Source organism: Manis pentadactyla, chromosome 2 (genome assembly GCF_030020395.1).
Source record: "Manis pentadactyla isolate mManPen7 chromosome 2, mManPen7.hap1, whole genome shotgun sequence".
NCBI classification, from domain to species: Eukaryota; Metazoa; Chordata; class Mammalia; order Pholidota; family Manidae; genus Manis; species Manis pentadactyla.
In genome coordinates, this window is record NC_080020.1 from 81,797,128 (window position 1) to 81,819,551 (window position 22,424).

The following is a 22,424-nucleotide window of genomic DNA, read 5'->3' on the forward strand; positions in this document are numbered from 1 at the left end:
AAGAGCTTAATGAAAAAGTGGTAAGTTGAAAACCAGTTGTCATAACTACCACTAGTAATGATTATCCTGTTACACATATCTATAAAAGTAAATTTGGTTCATAAATCGTTTATATGATTGCTGTTGAAGATCTGATTTACACATACAAAGAATCCCTAGATTTACTTTTGTAAATTGACAGATTATACCTTGATAAATTTATTTCCTAATCTGAAAATGGAATTATTGGCCTTTCAAATCATATATGTAACTATTTTAACAATGGTTTAACTATTTTAAACTGTTGTTTAAAATATTTGGAAACATTAAAAATGGTTTAACATTTATGAGTTCTTGGAATAACATGGGCACTTGTGTTCTCTTCCATACACATTTTAATAAATTACTTTTCATAATTAGTATTTAGTTTTTGAATTTCATATATGTCTTGATTTTTAAGATATGCAGTATCTTATTATATTGTCTTCAGATTACTTTCTTATTACTATAGCATAAAAAATAAATGAGTGGTTTAAATGATTAAGTTGCATAGTAGCTAAAGGACCATGTGGTGCCTGGAGAATAAAATTTCATGTAAAATAGACTACGTGTACTTTTGTTTTAAATCCATTCTCAGTTTTCCTTTTGTGGGAATATTGTTAGGAAGAAAAAAGTCTAATAGGTTAAATCAGAAGGTTTGGAAGTTAAAAGATTAATTTCTCACAGCATTGATGCTAGATATTTAGCCTATTTTACCATAATAAAAATGCTACCCCATCCCCCATGTGATTTGTGCTATTTTGGAAATTTAAATTCATGGGTATTTGCTAATGAATGCTTAGAGATCTGTAGATGACAAGCTTCATGTACTAATATGTTCATAAACTCAGGTTTAGTTATGGTACCAGTTTTAAAGTGGTTATTTGTATAATATTTTCTATTGAAGATATTTCACTTTAAAATTACCTTTTTTTTTTTCAAAAAATGCATTCTTTATAGATTTTGATCTAAAGACCACAGTATTTATTACCCTTCATATGCCATATCTAAAGTAGAAAAATAAGCTTGTATTAGGAAAAATTGGATTAAATATTTTAAACTTTTGTCAGCTACAAAAATATTATTATATAATTTTCAAACTAAATAATTTTACTTGACAATACCAAAAGGTGTTATGGCTAGCTACTTTCTATAAGATTTGAATTCAGTTATAAGCAAACTAAAATTTAAAAGTGTTAGGATAGTTATAAAGTTAATTGTCATTTATGTAATATTAAGTACATTTACAGATATATATCAGTAGTACTTAACCAAGCTATTATTACCACATTAAGATTTATTTTTAAAATTATATTTAAATTGATAATTAATATGGTTTATTATTTCTGTACTTAATTTTGGGGTAAAAATACACTTTAGAAATTTATGAAATACTATATAGTCGAAATTTTTGCTATTACCTGTCTCTCATTTTGGATTCCAAATTGGTATTCTATAGAATATGGTAAAGTAGATCTTAATAGGTACATTAAAAAACTCTTCTGTGCTCAAATGAGAAGACCTGAGTTAAAGTTTAACATGTTTCCTTATTGTAAGATTACTCAAAAGCTTTCACTATGTGAGTCTCTAAGAGAGGAAATAGAGTATGCAGTATTTCCCAAGTTTTATTCGTTCATAGAAATCTTTTCACCACATCTATTAACATCTCTTGGAAAAGTATTTCTTTTTCTTCTGTGAAAAAAAATACCAATTATTACCACATTTGAAAAATGGTAGTTTGGTTATATTTATATGGTCAGTTAAAGGATAGGTTTTACCCCCCTACATATTAAGTAAGTTTGGGAGCACCTACCTGTGTCTCTTTAACCCTAAATGCTGAAGTTATTACTTGAGTTTTTTAGGTTGACCAGAGAAAGGGATTTTTGTTATAGATATGTCCATATGTAATCATGGTAGTCTGTCCACAGAATAAGGATCCTGAAAGATTCCATCAGGTAACTCATCTGAAATAGTCAAGGAAGACTGTAGAATAACAACTTGCAAAAAACACTGTGATGCTCTGAAAATGCCATAAAATAGAATTATGTATATGTTCTTTGGTTTTTGTGAGATAAAGTTAGAGGCTTTTCATATTTTTACATGCTAACATAGTGTTCATGGGACAAGAGCTAAAGGTGGTTTGCCTCCAGTTGTGAAAATGGAACATTTTAAATCAGTGTTTACTAACAAATTCAGAAAGTCAGGCTGTAAAATGACTATTTTACTAGGAGTAAACAACTGAAGAAAAAAAGGGTGGAATATTAGAGATGATACAAACTTTTTTAAAACTATAGGCTATAATTACTGTGACATAGACAAGAAAGATTTGGAGGGCTTCAGAGTCATTGGGAAACACTAATCTAATCTTAGAATAACTAAGAACATTATACTATGTTAAATTTTCAAATCATATTTGCTAGCTGTTAAAATTTTGTTACATGCAGCTTTGTATCAAGTACCACTACCAAATATTACTGAAAAGTTATATTTAAGTAGTTAAAGACTTAGAAATTTGGCTTGAATAAAAATAAATGCTTTATCTGTGGTAAAATACAAATTAATTATATATTGAAAGTGGGCCCTTTAATGTACACCAAATAACTATGTGTATACCTTTAGAAAGGAATATAGAATGAAAATTACTTCGAACTTTTCCATTTTTCTGAATGGAAATTATTAACAGCTAATGATTATTTTGTCATTCTTCTGTACAGAGGGCTTAAATAAGACCTCAATATCAGTAATATAAAAATAGAGGAAATCTTCATACATGTTTCTTCTTGAACCATTTTGACCTAATGGACAAATCTTAGCACAACAAACTTTAGAAACACATTACATATCAAAGTACCTCTGTATAATGCTGCTAATTTCCAAAGCCATAACTTTCTGTCTGGATCCTAGAGCTCTACAACTGAAAAACCTCATATTCGGCTTCCAAGTTTTCTCATCAGTAATTCCAAGAATAACCTGAGTTAATGGATCACCAAGAATAATTACTATAGTAAAATATCACTAAATTGGGCTAATTTTATAATTTGATAAAATTCAGATATCCTAACTGAGGTTAACGTTTATTATCTATGAGAAGAACAATAATCAGCGAAAGTCATTTTCATTAAATGATATTTTCTTTGCCCATTTTAGTTTTGATAACCTATGTTAGTTTGGCATAACTATAGGTCATCTGTCAGAATGTTTCAGGTACTGAACTATTTCATAGAATGAAATGGTGGTGTTGGATATTCTGCTAATACTCTAGTTTGTCTTGGTCCTTTTTCAGACGCTGCATTAAGTCCCTTTTGAATCTAAGTTATGTTGAAGTAAATTATGAATAATAATACAGAGAGATTAATGTAGTATTGTTTACCTACCACTTTAAAATTTTCTGCTGCTTTTAATGCATCTAAGATTGACTTGGCTGGTTTTTGGTTTGTTTTAATAACTGTATCACACACTTGGTTAATATTGAGCTTGCAGGCAACTTAGCTATTTTTCCCTGAACTGCTCATAAGCCAGACCTACTTTATCAAGTACTTGTGTGATTCTGATGTTGATAACTCAAGCTGGGGCAAAGCTTAACATTTTAGAGTGCAATGTTAAGTTCAGTTTTCAACCTGCTTCAGTTAGTTGCTCGTAGAATGTCTAAATAAAGATGTTATAAAGATGAACATAGAGATCTGAACAGAAGGTAAAAATTAGTGTACAGAGAGATTTGTGATTTTGGATAATAATTAAAACTTGTCAGCATTTTGTATGGAGATGAAGCTGCTTTGGCAGGTGCTATTGCCTTCTCATTCAGACTCAGTCAGAAGCTATTCACAGTAGTGTCCTTAGCCCTTTTATTAGAACACACTTTTCAATCTCACTATATCTCAAAACCTTTAAGGAAGAGTTAGAGGATTAGTGAAATAGTTTAACATTTTGTTTTTTGAATTATTAATTCCTAAAATTTATTAGTATATAAATCCCTGAGATTCACAATATTGCACAAAAAGTAGTGATAATGATTTTGTTTTTGTCATGCTTTTTTAGCCATTCACAAAATAGGTCTTGTCTTAACTTACTATAATTAGAGCATATATTCTACTTGAGCAGTGAATATAACTTGAACTATCTCCATTAGTGGATTAATTAATGGGCACTGGGAGATGATAAGGTTACAAATACCATCAAATTAAACATTTAATTTCTTTCCTTCAAGATACACAGGAAATTGGTAACTTGTTGCTTTCCAGTGGTGGGAATCGAGTGGCTTGAAGCAGAGTACGTGGATGGCAGGTTGCCTTTTCACTTTGTACTTTTTTGTGCCATTCAGATTTTGAACCATGGAATGATTTTACTTGTAGAACAGGTAAAAGAAATTTAAGTTTTGAAAATGGCTTCATTCACTTTACACGTGAGATAGTATGATGTGTTAGAAAGTACTGACACTTGAAGTTAGAAGTCATGATTTCCAATCCTAATTTCACTTTATCCTGGCTAGCAGGCCTTACATGAGTCATTTCACCTCTTCGAATCAGTTTCCCATTTGAAAATGTAGATGATGATAGCTGCCCTGCTTACCTCTGGGTAATTGTGAGTTCATTCAATAACCATATCTGTGAGGTACACTCTCTGATGGGTGCTGATAGAGACACATTTCCAGTCCTTCAGGGCATCCACTTTTAAGTGTAGAAGTAGACAAAATTTTAACCTATTGTGATAAATTCCATAATGGAGTTAAGTATGCTATGAAGATACATAAGAAGGATTCACATTGACAGCTTGGGGAATGGTAGTAAAGTGGGGTTTAGAGTGTTCTTTCTGGAAGACAAGGACACTTGAGTTAAATTTTGAAGAATAAGTGGGTTGGGAGAGAAGGCATTATGCTCAGAACAGCATTTCCAACCCCATCTCATTTTGAGTGTGTTTATTGCACATTTTAATTTTATTTATTTTGTTAAGACAGGATACTGTAGCATGTTTTTCCTTAGTGTTGCTGATTCCTAAAATCCTTAAATTACTAGTTGAATTTTGGGAATAGTGCAAAATCTCACTTGGGATTTTACAGTGACCACAAAAGAGTTAGTAGAGAATGACTAAAGCTGACTGAATTTTAACTACATACATTTTACTATATAGACCCTAAGCCCTGAACCATCAGATTCTGATGTCAGCCTCCAGTTTGTCCTCACTAAGGAGCTAGTTAGAATTCTTAATTAAGGTGGCTAAGCAATTAGTCTGTAATTTGCAGTCCGCTTGGATTTCCCAAGTGAATGTATTTTTTTCATTCATCTTAGTATTATCATCCCTGCATACTTTAAGACATCTTTTCTTCTGTATGTCTGGGGTCTCATTACTAAATCTTTAGTTTTCAAAAACCTAAAGTTCACTAAATGTAGTCTTTCAGTCTGATTTCTATAGACTACTTTGTCCTGATATGTTTAGCAGAAAAATTTGTTGGGTACTTTACTTGGTTAAGTCATACAACTTTCCCTAATCTTGAATAATTTTTTCTTGTTCACCAGGGGAGATAATAGATTTTAAATTCATTTGACAAGAAGTTACTGAGTTCTGGATAATAAATGGATGCACTTTCCCCAGTGGCATATTGTTTCCTTTGTTAGATATCTTACCCCTGTAATAGTTTATAGACATTAATATTTAACTACTTAGTGCCCACTCTCCTGTAAGTTAGTGTAAGGGGAATTGACATTTTGCTATTTAATGCATAACATCCACTATCCTGTTAAGTTACAGAAATACTTTGTAAATTGGCAATATGAGAGAAGATAGTATTATTTATTATGGAAATTAGCTTCCAGTAATCACCATGATTATTAAATACAAAGTTTTAAAGTTTGCACTGGTTTAGGTTTAAGTGTAGAATAGACTTTGCACAAAATTTATATGGAATATGTCTTAATATAGACATAAACTTGGGTATTAAGTAATTTCTCTCATTTTTTTCATGTTAATTTATATATGGGAATGGAAAGATGAGGTATCTCAATTTCAAAGTGATTTATCAGTTTAGAATCAATTAAGTACAGAGTAAGAAAGCATTATTTCTGTACCTGTGAACAGTCTTCTGTTAATGACTTTATAACTTCAGATGTTATAGCTTCAAAGTAACAGAAAATCAAACTATATTTGGCTTAAATTGTAGGGATGTTTATCATCTCATACAATAAGAAATCTGGAGGTAAGATGCTTTCAGAGTTGGTTGATTTAATAGTTTAATACTGTCAAAGATTCAGGTTCTCTGACATCCTTGAATGACCCTTTCTTTTAAGCTGGATCTCCCCGTGATCCCAAGGTGCCTGCCACAGGTGGCAGCTGTCACACACAGGTGACAATGTCCAGGGTGAAAAGAGAATTATACCTCCATATGTCACATATGGGAAGAATGACAACCTTCTTCAAGTATGAACTTTACAATAAAACATTTATTTGGCATTTAACAGCTGTAAGAACTTGGACAAGCTCCATAAATTTCAATTTAGTTATTACTAAAATGGGAATAAGTGGTACCTATTTAATAGGATTGTTTTGAGGATTAAATGACATAGTACTTGTAGCATGATTTGATGTAGTATTTGTCCCATATTAAATGGTCAGTATGTGTTAGCTGTTTTTATTATCGTATTTTAGTTTTAACTTATCCTGAATAAATCAGGCTTTTGCTTAAATACTATATATCATGTTTCTTGGGATGCCAGTATTGTAACTATCTCTTCTTGAGTTGTAACTATTGATCTTCAAGGCTAGTTTTGGGAGAGCAGATTTGGTGATGACCATTGGAAATGCTAAGACATTGGAAGTTACTCATCCACCCTAACTTTTTTCATCAGTGTTGCTGTCTTCACCTTAATTTTCATTAATATTACCATTGTTTAACCTATTTCATGAACTATAGTAACTTATATTTTATTCATTTCTGAAATAACTGAGAAATTCTGGTTCAGTTCTATTTGAATCTAAAGACTCTGTTTATAACACAGTAGGATGCATAATTAACAAGAGACTAAATTGGGGATAATACTTAAATAGGACTGTAAATATTAAATGCAATAAAGTATCCAAAGGTCTTTGCATTAAATGCATTAGGCCCTCAAAAGATGTTCTTCCTTCATCACTCATACAATAAAAATCTCAAAAGTATTGTTTCTGCAAAGACAAGAGAGCTTCTTGTCAGTTATATCAGTAGAGGAAATCTATATCAGTCAGGACAAAGGAAATCATATTAGGGACTTCAAACAAGGATTTAATACAGAAATTTGATTATGCAGGTGTTGGTATAACTGTGAAATGCTAAAATTTCATTGACTGTACACAAATCATATTAGCCACCACTTATAGCATGGTATTTATGAGGAAAATTTTTGGTAGCTATTCCTTAGCTTCTAAACTAACTTTAGAAACAGAAACAGTGTTTCAAACAAGTGGAGAAAGATTTCCTGCTCATGGATCTATTTTAGAAGTTGAAAATGAATAAGTAGATTATATCATTTTAAGTATGGTATAGGGTATGGGATTGTGTTTCTCAGTGGATCTTATGCTACACAAAGATTATTTTTATAAATCTATATTAAGTGAATATTTTCTTTATCATCAGTTTCTTCATATTAAAACCATAACTGTGCATGTGTGTGTTGTGTGGCTTTTCCTGGAGTGTTTTTTTTAAGAAAACACATGAATGATTTCTCTTCTACCTTCTTACTCATTGTATCTGTTCTTTAGAATTTGTTCCATTCTTAAGAATGGTCTTACAGTACCTCACACTAAGATTCTCATTTTCCAGGCTTACAGTAGTTGTAATCCTGGGATTTTTTTTTTTTTTCTTCATTAGACTGTTGCATTATGCTGACCATGGTTTTTTCTTAAGATTCATCTTCAGTTTTGCTGGAGTACATTCTTAAGTAAATTTCTCAGAAAGGGGACATTGTAGATAAACTTATTGAATTTTTATGTAACTAAAAAAATTTCCCCTGGCTTATGAATTCTTTAATCAGTTGTCCAGATGACTTTTTATCTATTACAGATCTTACCTCACATACCCTCTTTTCAAAGAGGCTTTCCCAGACCATCTTATTTTAAATTGCAAATCTCTGCGTTACCAATCCTTCTCTACTGACTTTTCTCTTGTAGCACTTATCACAACCTATCATACTATATATTTTGCATATTTATTGTCTATTTCCCCACTAAAAAGTGCCAGAGGACAGATACATTTGTAGTTTTATTCACTGCTTTATTTTTGGTACATAAAAGCATGTTCGGCACATAGTAGCCTCTCATTAAATAATTGCTGAGTGAATTAGTGAAGTTTCCCCTCGCTATCATAGTGATAAGTCCAGGTTATAAATCATTTTCTCTCAGAATTTTGAAGGAATTGCTCCTTTATCTTCTGTTATCTAGTATTATTATTGCAAAATATAATGTCAATCTTTTTCCTCTTATAGATGACCTGTTTCTTCTCTTTTTGAAAACTTTCATTTTCTTGGCTCTCTGGAAATTCCCAACAATGTATGTGTGTGTGTTCTCCACAGACACTAGTTGGCACTCAGGAAGCTCTTTCACTTGAGATTGTGTTTTTTTTCCCCAGCTCTGGAAATCTAATCTTTAAAAGAAAATTCTTCCCTACTCTTTTCCTATATTATTCACAACTCCTCTGGTTATCAGATTTATCTTCTTTTCCCTTGATGTTTCATTTTCCCTTAATTTTTTCTTTTCTTTTCACATTTCTTCAATGTAAGCTTTGATATGATAATTTGTATTTAAACAGTGAAATCTGGCATACTGTTTTCTTTAACTAAAATGAAATATCAAATAGGTTAAAGTAGGATAGATTGATTTAATATTTGTATTTTGTTTATTATTAAAAATAATGAATGACAAAGGTGGCTTATATCAGTAGGAAAAGGAAATATTCATCAATAAATAATCAGTGGTTTATTGGAAAAGGACTTAATCTAATTTCTTACCAGGCACTATATATTTTAAGTATTATGTAATAAAGTATTACACATAACTACATGAGTAGGGATGTTCATCACAGTGTTGTTTATAATTTGGGGATGGCTTAAATAATCCCATAGGTTAATACTTTAATAAACTATCATATAGGCACTATGAAATGCTTTGCAGCCACTAACAGCTGTATTTTCAAAGAATGTTTAATGATGCTGAAATGATACTTTATCCTAATTATTTATACACACACACATGCACACACATATAAATATAAATTTTGCACATACATGTTAAAGAAAAAGATGAGTAGGAAATACTTAAAATGATCATACACATCCAGAATCCTTTAAATGAACACCTTGGGCCCATATGTATGCTGAATTCTAATTTTTTAGATTTTGAACAGTAAATATATGTGTTTATATAATAGCATCTAGAGAAGTACTCTATAATTAAACACATTAACATTTCTTCAATGAAACGTGACTATTCACGTGAAGTAGGATACATAACATCTATGTAGTTTCATGTCAGTTGAGGTCACATTTTGCTGCTAAATTAGTTTGTGCCAAACTTTTTACCTTTTAGATTTCAGAATTACGTGCATTTTGGATCATAGTTTTTAACTTAAACAAATGAGGTTATGAATTATTTTAAAGTTCTTATTCTTTATAATTTCTCATATATTGCTATGTTTATATGTATGTTACAGAAAAAAATGTTTTAGTAACAAATTTAAAAACTGTGACTATATATACACTCAATTAAGTTTTCTTATAAGTTTTAGTCTTCCCTAGAGACAAGAACCAAATTGACCAGAAGATACTGTTTTCACTAATTTAGCAAATAGTTAACCAGTAACCATTATTTTAATAAACATAGGTAACCTTATAAGTTATCAGGAAATTAGTAATTTAACCTGTGATACAATAGCATTTCTAACTCTTCTTTTTGCCAGAAATTTAATAATACAATTTTTCAGTTTTTCACCAAGGGTGCCAAGGAGAAGTAAGAAATTTCATACATTGCAGGTTGTTGGTTATCAACTGATACAGCCACTTTGGAAGCAATTTTATTTATCTAGTGAAGTTGAAGTTGTGTTAATACCCCCTGAAACCTCTTCCACATCATGTGACTTGTCATCAATACATTCATTGATTTATACCATTTGAGAGTGGAACTGTTTCAGTTTTTCCCACTGCATCTTGCCCTAGTATTTTATTCACTATAATTTTACCTGCTGACATTACTGGGTTCTCACAAACTGGTTTCTTTTTTTTCTTTCTAGGGGCAATACATTTGCTATTCAAAATATGTTAAAAGAGCCTTTTAACAAAATGTGGCTCTTTTAACAAGAACTTTTGTTTTGATATGCCACTAGTGATGCAGATATTCAGCACCTTTACCTGTCAAATGTGTTATGTAGTTAAGTGTCTGTTCAGTTTTCCTGGGACCATTGTTGCTATTTTCCATAGACAAACATGCACAATGGAATAGGATAACTTGGATTACCAACCGGAGTGATCTGTGGCCCTAGCCATAGAATCCATCTCTTTTATTGTATACTTAATCAGAAATCCCTACATTTTTATTTCTCAAGTTTTGTGAATCAGGTTCCACTTCAGAATTGCTTTCTTTAAATTGAAAATGTTTAAAGGCAGTACTGAGATTTTTAGACTCAACTTTTTATTCATTCAACAAACATTGAGTGCCTGCTATGTGTAAAGATCAAGAATACAGTATGAATGCAACCTAATCATGCCTTCAAGGAACTTAAGGTCTAGCAGATGAAGTGGCTTCATTGCAGTGTAATAAGTTAAGTAAGGGCTGGGTGCGGTTAAGTAGGGGTCTTCAAGTCAAGGTCAGCAACCCTTTCTGAAGCAGATCGGATGGTATATATATTTTAGGCTTTGTGGGCCTTACAGTGCTGTGAAAACTATTAATCTCTGCTGTCATTGCATGAAAGCAGCCATATATGATACATAAGTAAATGAACGTGTATGTGATCCAATAAGACTTTATGTGTGGACACTGAAATTTGAATTCCATATGATTTTCACACGTCACAAATTATTTTTAAAAATGTTTAACCATTTAAAAATGTAAACCATTCATAGCTCAAAGACTATACAAGAACAAAATGATAGGCCAAATTTTGCTTATTGGCCATAGTTTACCAACCCTTATTCTAAGTCTTTGAATTACAGGATGTTATTGAATTTGCCTCTTTCTGATAGCCTATCCAGTCCTAAGTACTTTCATTTATTAGGGGAATTTAATAAACTACCAGCTTTAGGAATATTGAAAGTCTTTGCTACCCAGTGGTATTCGGAGTATCCTTGATATTCTGAATAATAATCATGATTCTGTAAAGGTAATCAAAACAATAATAACTGTTGCATTGATGATATGCAAGTTTCTCCAACACACAGCTAAGTTAGCAGCCACTACTTAGCTCTATCCAATAGGGGGAATACAGCCCCTGTGTTCCCTGATGAAAAACATCCAGGAGAAGTCAGAAATCCATAAATACATGTTAAGTTTCCTATGTGTTTAATGTGGTAACAAATCTATTTTTGTTTTTTTATTCTTTTAAAATTGTGAATCAAAACCATCTTTAGGGCTCATTTAAGCAGGCAGGCAACTTGCTAGCTCTGGACTGACAAATTTCTTTTACCATTTAAAAAGAACTTTTAGAGAAATATCTAGAGTGATAATGCATTAATGATTTTATTTGGACAGTTTAATCTCAGAGGATAAATATTTAGATATAATCGACATATTACACACATCACTCCTTTAAAGTCTATGGTTCGTTTTAGTATATTCACAGAGCTACTGTCATAGTTATTTTTAAAACATTTTCATCACCCCCAAAAGAAAGCCCAAACCATTTAGTTATTATCCCTCCAATTCCCCTGTCCTCTCCAGTCCTAGGTAACCACTAATCTGTTTTGTTTCTATAAATTTGCCTATCCTGAATCATACAATAGGTGGCCTTGTTTCTGGCTTTTTAATTTTAGCATAATATTTTCCAGGTTCATCCATGTTGTAGCATTAATCAGTACTTCATTTCTTTTTAATGCCAATATTATTCCATTGTATGGATGTATCATATTTCATTTGTCCATTCATCAGTTGATGGACTTTTGAGTTGTTTCACATTTTGCCTATTATTTAGAATGCTGCTATGAACATTCATGTACAGGTTTTTATGTGGACATATGCTTTAATTTCTCTTGGGTATATACTTAGGAATGGATTTTCTGGGATATATGGTAACTCTGTTTTTAACTTTTTGAGGAATGGTTTAACTTCCAAAGCAGCTGCACCAATTTACCTTCCCACCAGCATTGTTTGATGGTTTCAATTTTTCCACATTCTTGTTGACAACACATGTATATGACTTTTTGATTATATACATTCTAACAGGTGTTAAATGATATCTCATGGTGGTTTTGATGTACATTTCCCTGATGGCTGAAGATATGGAGTGTCTTTTCATGTACTTACTGGATATTTGTATTAGAGAAATATCTATTCAGATCCTTTGTCCATTTTTTAGTTGGGTTGTCTTTTTATTATTGATGTATAAGAGTTCTTTATATAGTCTGGATACAAGTTACTTATCCAGTCTGTGATTGGGAAACATTTTCTCCCATTCTGAAGCTGTCTTTTTATTTGTCTTTCTTATACTTGAAACACAAAAGTTTTTAATTTTGATAAAGGCCAATTTATCTCATTTTTTTCTGTTTATTGTGCTTTTGGTGTCATAGCTAAAAAGTCATTGCCAAATACAAGGTCACCAAGACATAATCCTATATTCTCTTCCAAGAGTATAAAAAAAAATTCAGCTTTTTATCCATTTTGAGTTAATATTTGTATATTTTGTGTATGTACTAAAGATAAAATGTCTGAAAATATAAATAAATACATGAAGAAGTAGCAGGAGATACATTTGGTAATACTACCAAAATATTAACAACTGTTTAAGGCTGGGTGATGAATACATCGGATTTATTATGCTATTTTCTTTACTTTTTAAAAAAAATAATCCATATTAAAATGTTTTTCTAAAATCAGTTTATTATACTTTCTTGCCACTATTAAGGCCTATCTGTATCCTTAACATGGCTTGGTATTGGGCTAGATAGCCATAACAAGTTTGGTTATGATTATGAAAATTTTACTTATAATTAAAAAAACTGTAAAATCAAGGTAGAAAATTAAGCTAAGTTTTTTTTTTATCCCAAGGTCTCAGTTCTTGATTTGCCCAAAATTTTTATTCTATTTAGAATTTTATGATCAATATGTTTAAATGTGCTGTTATACAAACTTGTGTAAAGTTTACAGATTTATACAGTATACGTTTCAGATTTGTAGGGCAGCTGTTTTGGAAAATGCTGAGAGAGGAAAATCCTTTTTTGCCTGAACTAAGCTGCAGTTAAAAAAATTAAACTGATTTTCTTACTACAAGACTTCGCAGGACCTTTTAATATGCAAATGTATATCATAAAAAACTAAGATTTGGCAGGCAGTGTTTTTTAGAGTCATTTGACTAGTGTACTGTGGTATAGTTTGGAAAACACTGTACTACATATTTAAAATCACATTATGTCATACATACACAGTTAAGTATTAAGTAGTTGAAGTTATCATTTGAGTATCATTAATGTTGTATTTCTTAGAATTTCTCCTTATGTCTATCTTTTTTTGATGCTTTTAGATATTTCTTTATTCTTCTCTTATGTATTTATTTGGTTAACTACTGAAAGTGACCAGATTTTGAAGTTTGCTATGTTCTCTGTAGGAATGGGTTTGTTCAGTTAATTATGCCTTTAAAATATAATAAATTATGACTTATATTTCATATTAGTACTTACTATTTTAATAGTATTTGCAAAACTTGCAAAGGAGAGCAATGTTTTGAGAATTACAACTATTGGGTATATCTCAGTATCTTTCTTTCTAACTGAAGTTTGTTTTATTCCAGAAAATTTAGAAAATATAGCTAAAGGAATAACTAGCAGACTTTAAATTCAGAATTGTGCCAGAGACAATCATTAACATCTAACTTTTATTTTTTTCTCATTAATCTACAATTACATGAACATTATGTTTACTAGGGTCCCCCCTTCACCAAGTCCCCCCTACAAACCCCATTACAGTACTGTCTATCAGTGTAGTAAGATGCTGTAGAATCACTACTTGTCTTCTCTGTGTTGCACAGCCCTCCCCATGCCCCCCCCCCACATTATACATGCTAATCGTAATACCCCGTTTCTTTTTCCCCCCGCTTAGCCCTCCCTTCCCTCCCATTCTCCCCAGTCCCTTTCCCTTTGATACCTGTTAATCCATTCTTAGGTTCTGTGATTCTGCTGCTGTTTTGTTCCTTCAGTCTTTCCTTGTTCCTATACTCCACATATGAGTGAAATCATTTGGTGTTTGTCTTTCTCCGCCTGGCTTATTTATACCTTCTAGCTCCATCCATGTTATTGCAACTGGTAGGATTTGTTTTCTTCTTATGGCTGCATAATAGTCCATTGTGTATATGTACCACATCTTCTTTATCCATTCATCTACTGATGGACGCTTAGGTTGCTTCCATTTCTTGGCTATTGTAAATAGTGGCTTTTGTATGTGGAGTTCTATAGATGTCTATTAAGTCCATCTGTTCTAGTGTGTTGTTCAGTGCCTCTGTGTCCTTACTTATTTTCTGTCCAGTGGATCTATCCTTTGGAGTGAGTGGCATGTTGAAGTCTCCTAAAATGAATGCATTGCATTCTCTTTCCTCCTTTAGTTCTGTTAGTATTTGTTTCACATATGTTGGTGCTCCTGTGTTGGGTGCATATATATTTATAATGGTTATATCCTCTTGTTGCACTGAGCCCTTTATCATTATGTAATGTCCTTCTTTAACTTTTGTTACTTTCTTTGTTTTGAGGTCTATTTTGTCTGGTACTACTGCAACACCTGCTTTTTTCTCCCTGTTGTTTGCATGAAATATCTTTTTCCATCCCTTGACTTTTAGTCTGTGCATGTCTCTGGGTTTAAGGTGAATCTCTTGTAAGTAGCATAGAGATGGGTCTTGCTTTTTTATCCATTCTATTACTCTGTGTCTTTTGGTTGGTGCATTCAGTCCATTTACATTTAGGGTGATTATTGAAAGATATGTACTTATTGCCATTGCAGGCTTTAGATTCGTTGTTACCAAAGGTTCATGGTTATCTTCTTTAGTATCTTACTGTCTAACTTAACTCGCTTATTGAGCTATTTTAAACACTGTCTGGTGATTCTTTATTTTTCTCCCTTCTTATTCCTCCTCCTCTGTTCTTTATATGTTGGGTGTTTTATTCTGTGCTCTTTTGTGTTTCCTTTAACTGCTTTTGTGGGTAGCTGATTTTATTTTTTGCCTTTAGTTAGTATTTGGTTGGTCTGTTTTCTTTGCTGTGATTTTATTTTCTCTGGTGACATCTATTTAGTCTTAGGAGTGCTCCCAACTAGAGCAGTCCCTCTAAAATACCCTGTAGAGGTGGTTTGTGGGAGGCAAATTCCCTCAACTTTTGCTTGTCTGGGAATTGTTTAATCCCTCCTTCATATTTAAATGATAATCGTGCTGGGTACAGTATTCTTGGTTCAAGGCCCTTCTGTTTCATTGCATTAAATATATCATGCCATTCTCTTCTGGCCTGTAATGTTTCTGTTGAGAAGTCTGATGATAACCTGATGGGTTTTCCTTTGTAGGTGACCTTTTTCTTCTCTCTAGCTGCCTTTAAAACTCTGTCCTTGTCCTTGATCTTTGTCATTTAAGTTATTATGTGTCTTGATGTTGTCCTCTTTGGGTCCCTTCTGTTGGGGGTTCTGTGCACTTCCATGGTCTGATCAATTATTTCCTCCCCCAGTTTGGGGAAGTTTTCAGCAATTATTTCTTCAAAGACACTTTCCCTTTTTCTCTCTCTTCTTCTTCTGGTACCCCTATAATGCAGATATTGTTCCTTTTGGATTGGTCACACAGTTCTCTTAATATTGTTTCATTCCTTAAGATCCTTTTATCTCTGCGTCAGCTTCTATGCGTTCCTTTTCTCTGGTTTCTTTTCCACCAATGGCCTCTTGCATCTTATCCATTCTGCTCATAAATCATTCCAGAGATTGTTTCATTTCTGTAATCTCCTTCTGGACATCTTCCCTTAGCTCTTTCATATTTCTCTGCAGCTCCATCAGCATGGTTATGAGCTTTATTTTTAATTCTTTTTCAGGGAGATTGGTTAGGTCTATCTCCTTCTCAGGGTTTGCCTCTGTGATCTTGGTCTGTATCAAATTCTTCTGCCTTTTCATGGCGATAGAGGTATTTGTGGGGAGCTGGCACGTGTGTTGGCTAAGAGAAAGTCCCTTGCTGGTTTGTGGCCTTCCTCTCATGGGAGAACAGCGACCCCTAGCGGCTTGTGCTGGGTAGCTGTGTGCAGGCGGGGTTTCTAATTCTTGCCCGGCGGCTGTGGAGCTCCGTGGTTGCTGTGGGCGTGCCCTGCCTCAGGCTGCTTCTCCAATATGGTGGAGCTGCTCGGAGGGGGAACAGGTGGGAGGCTGTTGATCGCCGTGAGGGGCCCCCGAGCTGTGCTGCTGCCCCGAGGGTTAGGGCGCCTGGAGTTCCCTGGGAATCCTAGCCGCTGGGCTAAGTGTCCCAGGATGCTTCCATCCAGCTGTGGGGTCCCTGTCCCTTTAAGACTTTCAAAAAGCACTTGCTTTTCTTTGACCCGGGTGCGCCGGCTGCGGGGACCCGCTCACAGGTCTTACTGTCCTATTTCCCTGGTATCCAGCACCTCACACACTGTGTCTGCATTCTCAGTGTGGATGGCTAGGGCTGGGTGTTTAGCAGTCCTGGGCTCCCTCTCACTCCCCACTCCGACTCCTCTCCTCCCGCAGGGAGCTGGGGTGAGGGGCACTAGGGTCCTGCCAGGTGGGCCGCGGCTTTTATCTTACCCCCTTTGTGATGCACTGGGTTCTTGCAGGTGTAGATGTAGTCTGGCTGTTGTCCTGTGTCTTCTGGTCTCTTAGGAATAGTTGTATTTGTTGTATTTTCAAAAATATATATGGTTTTGGGAAGAGATTTCTGCTGCTCTACTCACGCCGCCATCTTGGTTCCACTTCTGAACATCTAACTTTTTTGATAAAAGTAATACTTATACATTAAAAAAATACCCTCACATTATACTGAAAGGCATTGAATGAAAGCTTCCTCCCTGTTTACCACCCAGATGAACTCCCTACCCCAAATTACTAGGGCTTTTCTCCTTAGGTTAATTACAAGTAATTATTTCCGGATGTCCTTCGTTACTCGTTTCTTGGGTATCCTTTATTGTTTGTTTATACTCATGGCAACACAAAATATATATTTATTTTGTACTTCAGATTTTTTACTTTGAGGTATTTCAGGATGAATGTATGAAGGTCACATAATATTCTGGTGTAAATACTGTTAATACTTTGTTGAATTTCCTTCCATCTATGTCAGTAACACAAGATCATGAAGGACAGGATGAGCCTTGCTTGCATACACTGAAATTCCAAACTGGAGCATTTTAGTATTTTAACATTTAGTATGTGCTATATGTAGTAATTTAAATCCAGACTTAAAATCTGACTTAAAAGCTTTGTAGGTAATATGACAAAATATATATATTTTTAGATTTGTGAATTTATATTATGTACTATTAGAAATACACCTAAAAGTCTTCATTACAAATCATTAGACAAAAGTTGTGCTCTTATATGATTTTTAAATTCCTTCCCAGCAGCTCAGGTCTAGAAATAAGCAAGCCAGATGGCGGAAGCTGCTTTTAATATGTATGGACTGTGAAAGTTTTTCTTCTGCTCTGTAGATAATGTGTTGAAAAGAATGTTAGTGTTGTTGAAACCATTGTGTTGTTTATGTACTTAAAGGGCATGAAGATTTCTTCTCTCTCCCCCTCCTCCCTATCTAAGATTGTCTATCAATGATACTTTAATAACAAAAAAAAGGAATTTTAGTGGTTTTCTTGGACTACACTCTGCTTCTATGTCAAAAGTTTGATTAGGATTAGGGGAGATTGAATTATTATGGTAATTAAGTATTAGTTACTTGAAAAACAGTAGAACTTTGTATTGCTTTTTTCCTTTGTTCCTCTATTGTTGAAAATCTTACTGATCTTTATCAATCCCTTTTCTTGCTTTAGTAAATACATACTTGTTTGCCTCTACTATTAGTCTCTAAAAGAACCATGTCTAAATTACCTATCCATGGAAGGTCAGACCTAAAATTAAGTGCACAGTAAATACCAGATAAACAATTTTGTTGTTGAAAATAATCTAATCTTTCTTTGTTTTGGATCTGGCACGCAATGTGTTGATTTTTTTTTCTAGTAAGCTGAGCTTTTGTCATTATGTTGTTTTCACGTCCATTATAAAAGTTTGGAAAACATTTCAATAAAAGAGCAAGACAGAAATGCTAGGACATAATCATTTAAGTGTTGTTTTTATGCTGTAAATACAGTTATTACAGTGGAATGTGTTTTTGATTAAAAGTTTAAGAATTTTGGGTAGGTGTATAAGTACTTAAAGGGCATGAAGATTTCTTCTCTCTCCCCCTCCTCCCTATCTAATACATATACTTTAGTATTTTAAGTATGTTTTATATTTACATATTTTCTGTCTTGTGTTCTGTTTGCTAGAGAGAAAGTTAATTTTCTAAAACATTTTTTATTTATTTGTAGACTGGTCAAAGAAAAAATGATGTATGAAAAGGAAGCAAAACAACAAGAAGAAAAGATTGAAAAAATGAAAGCTGAAGATGGTGAAAATTATGCCATTAAAAAGCAGGTAAAATTACATCTTAAATAATAATTACAGAATAACACACTAATGTATTGAGAGCCCTCTTGAGAAGATCCTGTTTTGTACTTCTTTACTATTAAAAATTCCATTTAAAACTAATGAAACTGAAACACAGGTTACATAATTTGCCAAAGGTCACACAACTGCTGTGGCAATAGCTGTGATTTGACAGGTGTTCCAGATCTAAAATTGAAACTCTTAACCATTAAGCTATACTGCTCCTCCAAGTTTAAATACTGAATATAAAATGGCCTACTCTTATATTAAATATACTCTTATTTAAATACACAGATATTTTCCCAAAACTGATGTGAAGTCCACCAAAATTAAAAATATATATTACACTTTTCAATGGCTACTTCTGATTATTCTCATGACAAATTTCTGTCTCTTAGCGTTGTGTACAAGGCTCCTTTTGACTTCAGTACCTGCTTATTTCTCCATCCTCATTTCTTGCCAGTCCCTAACTGTACCTCTTAGGTCTCACCATTTAGTTTTCTGAACTCTTTCTCTTTTGCCTCTGAGATACTGCCTGTTTGGGATGTTCTTCCTAATCCTTCTAGCTACCCTCTCCTTACTAATTCCTGTTCATCATTTAAACCTCCCCTGCACTCCACCTCAACACTGAGTTAGGTGCCCCTCCTCCGTGCCCATAATACCTTCTTTATTCTCATCATAGTATTTATTGAATATTCACTCTTGGCTGATACTTGTTCCCTAATTCCTTGAGAAAAGAGAGGCTATTAAGAGAACTTCCTTATATTCCCACAACAAAATCTGTTAACCTACCTGCATCTGTATCTGTGCTGTGTTCCTTCCTGTTAGAGTGGATTATGTGCCCTAATAATCCTTGATCCAACCAGCAGTGACATCAGTACCACTTTTTTCTCATTTTACATAACTTCAACAGGATTTGTCATAAGTAACCACTCTCTCCTTAAAACACTCTTTTATGTGGGCATCTTTGATAGAAAAGCTTTCAAGCTTTCCTCTTGTTCCACTACTATTATTCCTCAGTCTCCTTGGCTGAAACTGTTCCTCTCTACCTTCCCAGTCCTACTCTCCCTCATCTTTCTCTCTATCCATCCATGTTTTTTTAAGCTTTAAGAGTTCTATTTACATATCCTTCTCTAGGTAATCTCATACCACCCTCTAACTTTAAGTACATCTTTATGCCTATTCATTTATTCGCTCAACAGCTATTTATTGAACCCCTGTTATTTGCTAAATGTTATTTCAGGCACTCTTTTGGGTATATCATTAAAAACAAACAAAAGCAAAAAACCCTGGAGTCCGTATTTACTTGACATTCATTCTAATTCTATTATCTCCCAAATCTATTATCTCTGGGCTTGATCACTCCAGATATATATATATATTCAACTAATCACCTATTTGACATATTCTTTTGGGTGTCTAAAACAAAATCTTCATCTTCCCTCAACCCAGCATACCCCCAAAAAACAAAAAGTGATTCCTTCTCTTGTTTTCCCCGTTTTGTAAATGGTACCTCCACTTATCCAGGTACCCAAGTCAAAAATTTAGTGAGTCTCTTCTTGATGCTTCTGTTTCTTTCCAGTAACCACATCTAGTATCAATAAGTTCTGTTTCTTATTCCCTCTGTTTCTTTCTCTACTGCCACCATCCTACTCCAGTTTACTATTTCTTAATCTGTGTGACTGCAAAAGCCCCCTAGTTGTCATACATATACCTCTTTGTCTCTTGACACCCTTCATTCCTTTCCCACCACACCAACCAGGTTGATCTCTTTAAAGTGTACACCAGATCACTTGCTCCTTTACTTAAATTCCAGCAACCAGTGCATGAATAAATTCAGATGGCACTAAGAAAAAAGGAGAGTATGAACAAGTTTACACATTTTATATCTGAAGACTTTTTTCTAAAATAAGCTTTATGTACTCAACATTAGTTTTCACCATATTTTTGAAATGGTAATAGTGCACACTCAACTCAGACCTAGTTCAGTAAAATTAATCATTTTGAATGGATTCATATGTAGGTAGTGGCTTTCTACAGTGCAAAAGGAATGCAATGGCACCTGAAGCATCCTCTACCCCTCGCTGTCCAGGAAGAAAATGTTATTTTCTTGAGTCCCCTAGGAACCTGCCTTCCTCTGTGTGTATAGCAAAGGACATTTGTGTGTCAGATATTCATAAATTGGGGGAGGATTTTTAAACAGATGTGTAGATATTATATGTCCTCTGATACTTTGATCTTTATGAACTAACTGCTTTTCAAAACGATTTACATACAGAATGTAACTTACTAATTCTTAAAATTATGATGGTTAAAAGCTTTTTTTAGTAAATTCCATGAGTATTCATACCACATACCTCTTTTCTTTAATGTCCTTTGTTATTTTCGCACATGAAGTAGAAACAGTATGACATGGTATATAACTTTATTTCATTGAAGTTCTTCTTAACCCTTTCAGGCTCATTTCTCGGTTGTGTAGCTAGTGACCTCATAGTTTTCTCTTTGCCCTGTTCTTTTTATTACCAATAGGGCTAAAGCTGGAATAGGAGTTAAGTTACGTGGAGTAGGGAATAAATAACTTCCTTTCTAAAAGCAGTTCTACAAATAATGTCACAGATTACGTTTTATGTCATTTATATTTATAAATTGATCATTTTTTCAATAAAACCTCCTACTTTATAGGCAAAGATTAACTCTTTTGAATCTGTGTTCCATGTTCTAATTGTTTGAAAATATTAGCTACAATCAAGACAATTTGGTACTGGCACAAGAACAGACCCATAGGCCAACGGAACAGACTAGAAAGCCCAGATATAAACCCAAGTGTATATGATCAATTAATATACAATAAAGGAGCCATGGATATACAATGGGGAAATGACACCCTCTTCAACAGGTGGTGTTGGCAAATCTGGAGAGCTACATGTAAGAGAACGAAACTGGATTATTGTCTAACCCATACACAAAAGTAAACTCAAAATGGATCAAAGATGTGAATGTATGTCATGAAACCATAAAACTCTTAGAAAAAAACATAGGCAAAAATCTCTTGGACATAAACATGAGCAACTTCTTCATGAGCTTATCTCCCTGGGCAAGAGAAACAAAAGCAAAAATGAACACCTGGGACTATATCAAACTAAAAAGCTTCTGTACAGCAAAGGACACCATCACTAGAACAAAAACACATCCTACAGTATGGGAGAATATATTCATAAATGACATATCTGATAAGGGATTGACATCCAAATTATATGAAGAGCTCACTCACCTCAACAAACAAAAAGCAAATAAACCAATTAAAAAATGGGCAGAGGAGCTGAACAGACCATTCTCCAAAGAAGAAATTCAGATGGCCAACAGGCACATGAAAAGATGCTCCACATCCCTAATCATCAGAGAAATGCAAGTTAAAACCACAATGAAATATTGCCTCACACCAGTTAGGATGCCCACCATCCAGAAGACAGACAACAACAAATGTTGGCGAGGTTGTGGAGAAAGGGGAACCCTCCTACACTGCTGGTGGGAATGTAAATTAGTTCAACCATTGTGGAAAGCAGTATGGAGGTTCCTCAAAAAAC

General features: G+C 33.6%; 1 protein-coding gene across 2 annotated transcripts in view; it reads left to right on the forward strand.

The window, feature by feature from the left end:
- TBCA (tubulin folding cofactor A) overlaps positions 1–22,424 on the forward strand; it is an 83,924-nt gene that overhangs the window by 41,149 nt on the left and 20,351 nt on the right. For both annotated transcript variants that reach the window (XM_036914131.2, XM_036914132.2), the window contains exon 2: positions 18,723–18,828. In XM_036914131.2, coding sequence (XP_036770026.1) covers positions 18,723–18,828 — 106 coding nt within the window. The remainder of the gene's footprint in view (positions 1–18,722; positions 18,829–22,424) is intronic.